Source organism: Eleutherodactylus coqui, chromosome 2, assembly GCF_035609145.1.
Source record: "Eleutherodactylus coqui strain aEleCoq1 chromosome 2, aEleCoq1.hap1, whole genome shotgun sequence".
NCBI lineage: Eukaryota > Metazoa > Chordata > Amphibia > Anura > Eleutherodactylidae > Eleutherodactylus > Eleutherodactylus coqui.
The window spans coordinates 85,420,606-85,432,568 of NC_089838.1; the positions used below are offsets into that span (position 1 = coordinate 85,420,606).

The window sequence follows — 11,963 nt, forward strand, 5'->3', positions numbered from 1 at the left end:
GCAGTGTGCCCGGCCTGACAGCACCAGGTGTCAAGTACGCTTCCTGTATGTTTACTGGACACAGCTCATCACCCTGCTGGCAGTGACTACCGTACGTGAGGAGCGCGGCTCTGCTGCATTATATACACCCCTATGTATCACGTGGATCTGTCAGTGACTCCTCCCCTCCAGCTGTAATGACCCGGAAGTGCTCGCGGCGGTTGCCTAGCAGCGGGGGCGCTCGGCAGTGACGTCATTAGCCGGCGTCTCCGTCCAAACATGTCGGCGGCGGCGCTGCAGGAGCACTTCAAAGCAAACAGCAAGACCCGGGAGTTCCCGGCGCACACCGCCAAAGTGCACTCGGTGGCCTGGAGCTGCGATGGCCGACGCCTCGCCTCCGGCTCCTTCGATAAGACGGCCAGCGTGTTCTTACTGGAGAAGGACCGGCTGGTGAGACTGGGAGTGCGGAGGCACCGTCTGCTGTGGAGGCTTTGAGTGCGGGGCGGGGGTGTCTGGTGACTGTTTCCTGCCGGCTGCAGCATCTAACATCCTCCCTGTTGTGTTGGTAGCTGTTGCTCTGTGATCCTTGACGAGGCAGTGTTCACACTGGACAGTTTTGCATACCATTTTCTGACCAAAGTTGCCCAGAAGCGGAGCGTGCTGATGGGCCTGGCGGTGTCACATCAGTGTGAGGGGGAACAAAAAGTTTGATCGTCAGGGGGCTGCTGCTTGGGATCCCCACTGTCCATGCTGGAAGCAGATAGCGCTGGCCGTATTGCAGTGGCCTGGGTTGGTACTGCAGGTGCCGCTCCCATTGAATTCAACCTATAGTGCAGCGGGCTGCTGTAACGTTGGCAGTGCTGCCTGCACTGACAGCTGGGCTGATATACAGCCAATCAGCAGGGATCCCGTATGGCTACCCCCTCCCCCCCACCTTATCAATCAACTATTGATGACCCACTCTGTGGATAAGTCATCAATAGAATAATTCCCCATCCCCCCCCCCCCCCCCCCCCCCCCCAGCAGCCCCTTAGTTTTATGGCTGCAGTGTTCTTAATTGATTGAGAGAACCATGTTTGCAGATTTGTTGTCAGGGCGGTTTCACATCAGCGCTGGAAGCTGCGGTCCGGCACAAGATAGCGGGAGAGAAAGAGCTGCTCTGCGGATAAAGCAGGAGAACGGAACCCGCTGCAGTGTGTTAGCTGCCGACACTTGTGTGCTGCCGATCTGTGGTATGATGGGTATATACCGTATCTAGTGTGCTGGACACACCAGGTTAATCCCGGTCAGTGCGGGGAGGCAGCGATGCCGCCGGGGCGACATCAGTGTGACTGCTGCATGCATGTAACCATAGAGGACCATTAGTGGCTGTGTGTCTGGTGACCCTGAAGTGCAGTGCTACAAGGTGTATGTATAGATCATATATGGATTGTGCGCTTGTACTGATCTGTATACAGGCTGATAGATTTCTTATCATTGCAGATAAAAGAAATGAATTATCGCGGTCACAGCGACAGCGTCGACCAACTCTGCTGGCATCCCACAAACCCGGACCTCTTTGTCACTGCGTCAGGTGACAAGACGATTCGTATTTGGGATGTTAGATCTGAGAGGTGCCTGACAACTGTTACCACAAAAGGTGAGCATCCATAATGCCCTGTTAGGAACTCATTAACCCCATAGAGTTCTACAGAGCTGCAGTTGAGCATGCACGATGCTGCTGCACTCAATCTATAGGGACTACTCAGTCACACGGGCTGGTGGTGTCCTCAGCAATCATACACGGACATGCCAAATGTCATGGGACACTTTATAGTCTCTTAGGCTTCTAAACTAGCAAGAACTATTATCTCACACATGTGTGCTGCAATCCTTGTATATTGTCAACATTATTTGGAGCGTATCATTCACTGCTGTAATCCTCGAACTGGAAAAACGTCTCCATCTGACCTGCTTATAAGGGCCAGTGACCTGCTACTTGCATCAGTATGTAATGCTGCTCGCTGGTCCCATGATATCTGTCCTGTCTTGTTATTGATGACATATCTTGCCTTTAGGTGAAAACATAAATATCTGCTGGAGCCCGGATGGTCAGACCATTGCAGTAGGAAATAAGGATGATGTTGTCACCTTCATAGACGTTAAAACCCATCGCCCCAAAGCAGAGGAGCAGTTCAAGTTTGAAGTGAATGAAATCTCCTGGAACAACGATAACAACATGTTCTTTCTTACCAACGGGAACGGTTGCATTAACATTCTGAGGTACGAGGTCAGGGCTTCACTTTAGTCATCCGCATTCCTTAGTCTGCGCTAGACACACATCTAACATTATCTAAAGGAGATTCGTAGTGTTTCAGCTAAAAGAATTTAAAAAAAATGATGATGATTGAAACTCTAGAAGTTGGACTCTGATCACATCTGCATTGGGGTTTCCATCAAAAACCAAGACTCAAAGTGATGGATCCGTCACTTAATGGACTCCATAGGTGACTGACGGCCCGTTATTGACTTCTGTTGGGGGGCATCGGTTTGATGAGTGCAGGGGTTGTCTTGATGTCAAAACCAGTGGAATCTGTGGTGTGAACATAGTCTTATATGTAAACCCACTGAAGTGCGGTCAGAAGTGCCAAAGACACAGGGAGCTCTTGCGTTTAGCACCTCATTTATTGGGAGTGACAATACTGGAGATACAGGAGCCTATAGATTTCGGACTCTGCTTGGTTTAGAGGTCAGCTGTTTCATTCATGATTATATATGGGAGGTGCATAAATATATCCCCATTAGTGATGAGCGAGCGTACTCGCTAAGGGCAATTGCTCGAGTGAGCATTGCTCTTAGCGAGTACCTGCCCGCTTGAGACAAAAGGTTCGGGTGCTGGCGGCGGGCAGGGAGCTGCGGGGGAGAGCGGGCGGAACGGAGGGGAGATATCTCTCTCCCGCTCCCCCCTGCTGACTGCCGCTACTCACCGCTCCACTGCGCCGGCATCCGAACCTTCTGTCTCGAGCAGGCAGGTACTCGCTAAGGGCAATGCTCACTCGAGCAATCGCCCTTAGCAAGTATGCTCGCTCATCTCTAATCACCATGTTATCCACATAGACAAAGAATAGATCGGGTCATACTTATGAATTCATTAACTTTCCATTTGGCATTCTTGTTTTAAGAGTGGTGACCAATATAGTAAGCGGTAGACCAACTCCGTAAGGACTTTTCAGAATTTTAAGTGTTTTTGATTTTGTTAAACAAGAGAAATCCCAAGCCTTTTAATATACCTTCTTCCAGAATAGTTCTGCTGGCAGTATCACTTTTCACATGGGTCTAAGCTGCGCTGAGTTTTTCTTTTCCATTGTGACGACAGACTGTGAGGTTCAGTAGATAATGCATTAAACGTTGGGGCCTAATCATCACATCGTCCAGGGTGCAGATAATTCCAGCCTCATTTACAGACTATTGTGCAAAATTATTTCAAACAAAGGAACTTGTGTGATAATCATTGTGTCTAAATCCACAGCCAACCAGCATGAAAATTGTTGCTGACTTCTCGCTGAGTGTAAACGCTCCCCGCTCAGAGCTTCACATAGAATGCGAGAAGCAAGTGGTGATCTGCTTGTCTAAACGCTCTGCATGAGTGTTAACAGCCCAGCGGTGTCGTTGGCTCTCGTGCGGTCGTTTAGACAACCATCGTCTCGTCTAAATGGGACATTGAGTGTACTGGTATTGTGCTGTGAACTTGGGCAGCTCCTCTTGGGAGGAGATTAGGAGATGCATATTAACCCTTTCCAATCCAATTTTGGTTTTAGGGTTTCCTAAAAGGCTTTCTCTTTTTGCTGTTATACAATGGTGCCATCTGCTGGCTAAAGCCAGTGTGTGCGTACCAGAGAGGCTCAGACAGTGGAGTGACTGGAAATAGACAGTAAGAATACCCTCTCGGGCGTCTTCTGACATTGGAGCTGTAGAAACTTCAATCAGGATGTAGGAAGACATCAGACAGTGAATTGGAAAGGGCTAAAGAGATGACTATTATTGCAAAGCTATCTTTAGGATTGGTCATCAATAGCAGATTGGCTGGTGTCTGCTGCTTGGGACCCCCCACGAACAGCTGATGAGAAGCAGATACTATAAATTCTCAGAATGCCATCCATTCAACAGCGGTCCGGTTTGGTATGGCAGCTCTATCCAATTGAAGTGACTGGTTAAGAGGTGAAATACCAAACCAGGCCATTGTACTGCGTCTCGCGTATTCCAGCTGTCCATAGCCACTTATGATTGGCAGTGGTCCTGAAGAGTTGACTCCCAATAATTTGCTACTGATGACCTATGGGAAGGATAGGTCATCAGTAGATGTTGCCCGTAAAGCCCCTTTTAGTGCCTGTATGCAGAACTGAACATTTGGTTAAAGTGATCACTGTTTGCTATTGATGTTTATGAAAATTGTCGATCTTGTGGAACTCCCTCCTAAACTCTTCAGTAAGTTTGTATATTAGTCACTCAGGACTCCAAGCATAGTATGAAGTATGTTCTGATATTTTACCAAACGGCCATGTAACGCTAATAAATATGGATCCGTCACTAGTATAGCAACAGGTTTTAGGTCTAGAACTCTCTAGTTGTCTTCAGGCCTAAGTTTCAGCAGTGAATCATGTACAATTGTCTCTAAGCAACATATTCATTATTGTTGTGTTCCAGTTATCCAGAACTCAAGCCGATTCAGTCCATTAACGCTCACCCGTCAAATTGCATTTGCATAAAATTTGACCCAACTGGAAAGTATTTTGCCACTGGCAGCGCGGACGCACTTGTCAGTCTGTGGGACATAGAAGAATTGGTGTGCGTGCGCTGCTTCTCCAGGTACAGTAGTTGGTTTTGACATTGCTAGATCATTTATATATCAGCTGCTTTCAAGATTGCTGCATTTTTTTTTAAATTGAAATGACGTACAGTCATGACTTGGGTTAAGAGTTTAATTTGTTCCTTGACGGAGCTCTTTCAATTTTCTCCATTGAAATGAATGGAAAAGCTACTAATCTGTTCCGGATCGTGACGCTGTCCTACTGATTTCAATGGGGATGGCATTGCACCAATGAAAGCAATAGGTTGCCGACAACTTCGCAGGGATTTTCGGCGAAGGGCTTTAACTATAAGCCCTTCCCTGAAATCATCCCTAGTTGTAGTAAAAAAATATATATATACTCACCTGAGCCCCGCCACGGCGGACAGGTGAGTATATATTTTTTACTACTTTATATTTAAAGCCTTTCCCTGAAAATCACTGCAGGGGTTGCCGGCAGGCTATTGCTTTCAATGGGGCCACCAACAGCAGTGGCGGCCCCATTGAGAGCAAGGCTTTGTGACCCAAGTTTTTGCTCTTAAATCTGCGCAAAGATTCGGGAGAGAGCGCCTGCTCTCAAGTCAAAAAGCTTGTAAGCTGAGACACTCTTAACCCAAGGTATCACTGTATTATTAGTATTGAAGCATTTTCTACTCCCATCACCTTTGAGTGCAGTTTGTAAAGTACCAGAGACCCTGAAATTGTGCAGCTGCATGAGAGGGGAGCCGGCTGTCACAGAGAGGGCAATGGTTGTGTATTACCACCTCTGGACTAATAGTGATCTATATTAGTGCCAACATACTCCCCAGGCATTCACCAGCCGATACATAAAGTTATAAACGGACATTTATTTTTGTTTTTCTTTATATTTTCCTGTGACCTCTCAGACAGAAAAGTAAAGAAATTATAAAAATGGCATAAAACAGGGCTACAAAAATGTGACTGCATTAAAAGTAATTCATGTTTCTGGATTTTCAGGTTAGACTGGCCTGTGAGGACCTTAAGTTTCAGCTATGATGGAAAGATGCTGGCATCCGCATCCGAGGACCACTTCATTGACATCGCACACGTTGAAACAGGTATTGACTACAGTATTTCAGAAGTGCCCTTCACATATACAACGCTGCCATTAGTGATATAGTCATCTGCAGCAATGACAATGTCATGTGACAAAATCGAGGCATCCCATGTATTTATTTTGTGTGGACAGATCTATATAGGATGATCATTCAAATGGTGTCTGCAAATGAAATTTGATTTAATTAAAAAAAAAAAAAAAAACCTCTAAACTAATTGATGTTGCAGTCATGTACAGATATGTAATTTCATTTTATTGAACTTGCTCTGCTCATATGATGTCTTTTCCAGCGTTTTCCTATAGGGTTTACAGTAAGACTTGGTAACAAACTTTTTCTTGTGTTTTCCAACGTTGTGAATAAAAAAAAAAAGGCCATCAAAAATTCTTGTAAAATATCGCAATAAAATGGCAGTGATGGCAGATTACCCTCAGTTCCTGAGCAGTGAGGGTATGACCTCCAGGATCCCCACTGATGGAGAGAAGGGGCTTCCTGCCTATATTAGCACTATGGCTCCCTTTCATTTTTAGTGTTTTCCCCTGCACAGCAGCAGGCATGAACTATACAGCTGTGTGACTGCATGTAATACAACAATATCCATGGTACTTTGTGTTTTTCTACACCTAATATCAATAAGCCAACTCCTAATATTATTGAGCAAGTGTAATTATATATGCAAAATAGCCTTGCTAGAAAACATTTGCTGTCACATGTGTTCTCCCTGCTGGACACACGCATACATGTAGCATGCCGATGTCATTGGTATTCAGCAATAGCTTCCATAAGGCAGCCTCATTAACATAAATAGTCATGTAGGATGTTACTGCAGCACTTCTACTGAGTGCTGTGTAATCCCCAAAGTTCCTTAAGTAGTATTTACACAAGACATTGTTTTAAGTATTTTTTTTCTACATTTCTTTTGAATGACAAATGTTTTCTTATCATTTTAACTAAACTGAAAAAACCCAGCAAAACTGTAACAAATGGTGATGCATATACAACCTTAGCCACCATACACACGTGCAGCTACAGTGCAGATTGTTGCAGCCTTTTTAAGTGCCATTTAAGTTTCTGCCTCTGATTTTCCATTTTTGTAATAAACGGTGGGTTTCAGTGAGTAAGTGCACTTCAGGGATTCTGTCACCAGGTTCATGTAGTTTGACTTGGGAGCTGAGCTCTGAGTCGGAGGCGGGCCGTGCTGGCTTCTCCTCACCCACATTGTGCAGACTGACGGCTCCCTCTCTCTCCTTCTGTGTATAGGGACAGAGCTGCCAGTCTGCATGATGCGGGCAGTAGCAGCCTGGCATGGTCCGCTTCTTTGTCTCTGCTCTGAATAAGAGCCCATTTACACACAAAGATGATTGCTCAAAAGATGGCTTTTGAGCAATCAATTTGTGTATACTACTGCTTGGTACTAATGCTTATTAGTACCAATTAGTAGCGTGTGAGCCGTCGGGAGCTGTAAAAGGGGAACAGACCATCCGCTGTTCTCTGAATAAATTCTTTGTAAAATAAAAACGGACCTAGATAAGCTAGGGGCTTGGACAGAAAAATGGCAAATGAAGTTCAATGTTGATAAAGGTAAGGTTATGCACATGGGCAGCAAAAACGGATGTCACCAATATTCACTTAATGGGGTACAGCTAGGGAAAAGTGATATGGAAAAAGACCTGGGGGTACTAGTGGACTGTAGACTAAACTGGAGTAACCAATGCCAGTCAGCTGCTGCAAAGGCAAATAAAGTCTTGGGGTGCATTAAAAGAGGTATAGGGGCAAAGGACGAGAACATTATCCTTCCATTATATAAGGCACTTGTCAGGCCTCACATGGAATACTGCGCACAGTTTTGGTCACCGGTGCTCAGGAAAGATGCTACGGTATTGGAGGGGGTTCAAAGAAGGGCAACTAAACTAATACATGGAATGACGGGACCGGAATACCCAGAGAGACTATCCAAATTGGGACTATTTACTCCAGAAAAAAGGTTAAGAGGCGACCAAATAACCATGTATAAGTACATGAGGGGACAATACAAGGATCTCTCCCGCGATCTGTTTATACCCAGGACTGCGACGGTAATGAGAGGGCATCCGCTACATTTAGAGGAAAGCAGGTTTCATCACCAACACAGAAGGGGATTCTTTACTGTAAGAGCAGTTAGACTGTGGAACTCTCTGCCTGAGCATGTGGTAATGGCAAAATCCATAGAGGAGTTTAAAAGGGGACTTGATGTCTTTCTGGAGAGGGAGGATATTATAAATTATAAATCTTAGGTTAATTGTTAATCCTGGTATACAGGCAGGTAGGAACTATTAGGGGTTGATCCAGGAAACAGTCTGATTGCCATTAGGGAGTCGGGAAGGAATTTTTTTTTTTTCCCCCAAAAGGGCTATTTGACTTCTGCTCTTGGTTTTTGTTTTTTTTTTGCCTTCCTCTGGATCAACAACACAGGAGGCTAACAGGCTGGACTAGATGGACATTGTCTTCGTTCGGCCTTACGAACTATGTTACTATGTTACCACGGGGCTGACAGCTGAGACAATGTAATCAGCTGTTATGAGTGCTCCTTGGGCAGAAAACCGCATATGGTCCGTCTTATCAGATGGATTTCATGCCAAACTGAAAATCATTGTTCGGCAGAAAAGTGAAAGATGGGCACATTTACACACAACAATTATCACTCAAAAGATGGCTTTTGAGCAATAATCGTTGTGTGTAAAAGGGCCTTTAGATTTCATGAACCTGTTGACAGAATCCCTTTTAATTATGTAGAAGACTAAGTAAAACCCTATGTTTTGTGCTCCTTACAGTTCTTTCTTGTTTGTTTGTTTTTTAGGTGAGAAGTTGTGTGAAGTTCAGTGTGAGTCGCCCACCTTCACTGTAGCCTGGCATCCCAAGAGATACCTCTTGGCATTTGCGTGTGACGACAAGGATGGCAAATACGACAGCAGTCGTGAAGCTGGCACTGTAAAATTGTTTGGTCTTCCAAATGACTCTTGAAAAGCCAGGACTCTAGAATGACTGTTCTTGGCTTTTTGTACACCGACCCTTAATGCTGGCGCTCACAAGGATGAACGCTGAGAGAGGCGGCAAGATACACGGTGAACGGAGCAACTCTTGGGACAGGGGTTCAGTACATGTGACCTCTGGCTTTTATCATGAATTGAATCTAAAGATATGAATTTTCTATTAAAGCATTTTTCCTTTTTTTTCCCCTTTTGTACTCCTTATGTGTATTCAAAAGCTATGCTCCATCCTTATTGTCTAATCTAACTAGTGCAAAGAGAAGGTGATCATATTCCAGCTCCCATTTTTAGACGCCTATAGAAAAATGAAGGCAATACCTACCACTTTTACCTTGCACTAGTTTTGATAAATCGTCCATGTTATTTATTGAAAATGCAGGTTATTATATTGTTTAGGTATGGAAAGTGGAATAACCTTCTAATCAGTGGTTTACTAGCCATGGCTGGAGACTGGGCTGTGCTTCCCTTTGTAGTACCTGATCTGGTGAGTGACCTGTGACCATTTCACACTGTGTACATCTATGCTTTCAACTGAAGAATGTGAAGTTTCACTGTTCTTTAAAGGCGTTTTCCAACCTTGTGATTTTATTTATTTAATTTTCTTTACAAACACAACTGGTATAAAGTAACAAAAAGTACTAGTATTCACCTTAATCATCACCTGTCGATGCTTACTAATCCTTTGTCAGTCTCTGTTCACCTGGCTCCAGCAATGCCTTCTATTTAATGGCTCCTTCCTTCACATCTACAGCTGCTACAAGTTAAGATCTGTGTAGTCTTGCAAGGCCCTTCCTTGTGTTGGGAAGCTTGTAGCTCCGCCCCCTCCCATTGGACAGACAGAGCGGGGCGGAAGGCAGGTAAGCCTGCGATGGGGAGGGAGGGGAAATGGGAGATGGCCTGGTGAGGTCGACACTTGCCGTTACAAGCAAGAGGGCTCTAGAGCTTCAATGCTGTAGCACAGCAATGTATCGCCGTGCACTCTCTGAAGCACAGGGACAAAGGGCATATGTGCTCATGGCCGTCGTACAGAGGCAGCTTGATGGCTGCAGCTTACGGTAACCAAAACTTGCAAGGCTCTCGGGGAGGGTCTAGTTATGAATTTATTTATAAATCAGAAATCTACAGTATTCGCTAAGTGGCTTGTATTCTAATTATTTTATTCACTGCAGGAACATCATATCAAGGATATAATTATTTTTAATCAGTAGATTAACATAAATCTTTCTACATTTTTAGCAATAGACTAGGCTGAAATAATAAAAATATCCAATTCTGTTTGATAAAACTTCTGGAATATTTATGTGTTAACCTAGTAATCAAAATGGATTATTTCCTGATTGTCCTACGGCAGCACACAGTGGGTTAACTGTGATCATGCTATCTTTGAATTTTGGATAAAAAGAGGAGGGAACACCTGAGAAGACCCAGACCTCAAGGTTGGATTTTGGAAATTCAGATTTCAATGAACTCAGAAAGAGGATGGGAAGAGAATCCAATGGCTGGATGTTCTTAAGGACAGAAATGTCCAAGAAGGTTGGGAAATATTGCGAAATGAGATTCTCAAAGCACAATCGTTAACAATCCCTAAAAAAGAAGCATGGGAAGCATTTAAAGAAACGAGGATGGATGAACACAACTTAAATACATGCTGAAAAGGAAGACAAATATATGTTTATCAAGGGGAAAGAAGGGGGAATATCTAAAGAAGAATATAATGCAGTCTGCAGAAATTGTAGGACAAGTGCCAGAAAAGCCAAAGCTAATAATGAATTGAGGCTTGCAACAGAGGCCTAAAGCAATAAAAAAGGATTTGGGGGGGGGGGGGGGGGGGTTGTTGTCAAAAGCAAAAGAAGTCAAAGAAGCTATTGGATGCTTATAAGATGAAAATGGTGAATTGGTTAAGAAGGATGTTGAGAAGGCCAAACTTTTAAATTCCTAATTCGTTTTCTCTCAGAAAGTAGATAGAACATCAACTGATCTTCATTGTGCTATTGAGGGAATAAAAGAATGCAGGCTATCTATAAGCAGAGAGATGGTGAGGGAACACTTAGCTAACTTACATGAATTCAAGTCTTAAGGTCCAGATGAATTACATCCTATGATACTAAAGGAAGCAGCAGAGCTAATTGCTGAACCACTTGCTATAATCTTTGAAAATTCCTGGAGAACAGGAGAAGTCCCAGAAGATTCGAGAAGGGAAGAAGGTAGAGCCAGGAAACGGCAGGCCTGTGAGCCGGACTTCTTCTATACCAGGAAAGTCTTTGAGCAAATTATTAAACAGCATGTATGCAAGTACGTGGATAAAAATGGAGTAATTAACCAGAGCCAGCATGGGTTTGTAACAAACAAGTCATGCCAGATGAATCTAATTTCCTTCTATGACAGAATCACCAACTGGGTTGATCAGGGAAATGCAGTAGATATAGTACATCTTGACTTTAGTAAAGCATTTAACAAAGTATCTCATACCATACTTATTGAAAAAATGACCAAATATGGGATTGACAAGGCAACTGTTAGGTGGATTCACAACTGGCTGAGTGATCGTACTCAAAGAGCAGTCATGAATTGCTGCACATCCAAGTGGAAGAATGTATCAAGTGGGGTTCCACAAGGCTCGGTCCTAGGCCCAGTGTTCAACATTTTTCTAAAGGATCTGGAGGAGGGAATTGATGGGAAACTGATCGAATTTGCCGACAACACAAAGCTTGGGGGGAATAGTTACCACTAGGGAAGAAAGAAAGCGTATTCAAAAAGCTTGAACAGTGGGCAGCAACTAACAGAATGGTATTTAACAAGAAGAAATGCAAAGTTTTATATCTGGGAAAGAAAAATGAAAACAAAAGTACATACAGAATGGGAGGAATTGGGCTAAGCAGCAGCACATGTGAAAGAGACTTTGGTATACTAATACATCATAGACTGAACATGAGTCAACAATGTGAAGCAGCAGCCAAAAAGGCGATCACAATTCTGGGATGTATTAAGAGAAGCATAGAGTCTAGATCACATGAGGTAATTATCCCCCTCTACTCTGCCTTAGTCAGACCTCAATTG

The 11,963-nt window shown here is 44.0% G+C and overlaps 1 protein-coding gene across 1 annotated transcript; it reads left to right on the plus strand.

The window, feature by feature from the left end:
- Positions 1-223: 223 nt before the first annotated feature.
- Positions 224-9,094, plus strand: THOC3 (THO complex subunit 3). Its single transcript, XM_066591181.1, has 6 exons — positions 224-429; positions 1,462-1,618; positions 2,037-2,241; positions 4,663-4,824; positions 5,783-5,883; positions 8,717-9,094. The coding sequence occupies exons 1-6, from the start codon at positions 259-261 to the stop codon at positions 8,878-8,880; spliced, it is 960 nt and encodes a 319-aa protein (XP_066447278.1). The 5' UTR covers positions 224-258; the 3' UTR covers positions 8,881-9,094.
- Positions 9,095-11,963: the final 2,869 nt, after the last annotated feature.

Excerpts from the sequence above, each read along its gene's own strand:
- THOC3 (XM_066591181.1), top strand. The coding sequence starts at position 259 with ATGTCGGCGGCGGCGCTGCAGGAGCACTTCAAAGCAAACAGCAAGACC. Across the intron at positions 2,242-4,662 it reads GGTTGCATTAACATTCTGAG|TTATCCAGAACTCAAGCCGA; the intron begins GTACGAGGTCAG and ends GTTGTGTTCCAG. Across the intron at positions 4,825-5,782 it reads TGCGTGCGCTGCTTCTCCAG|GTTAGACTGGCCTGTGAGGA; the intron begins GTACAGTAGTTG and ends CTGGATTTTCAG.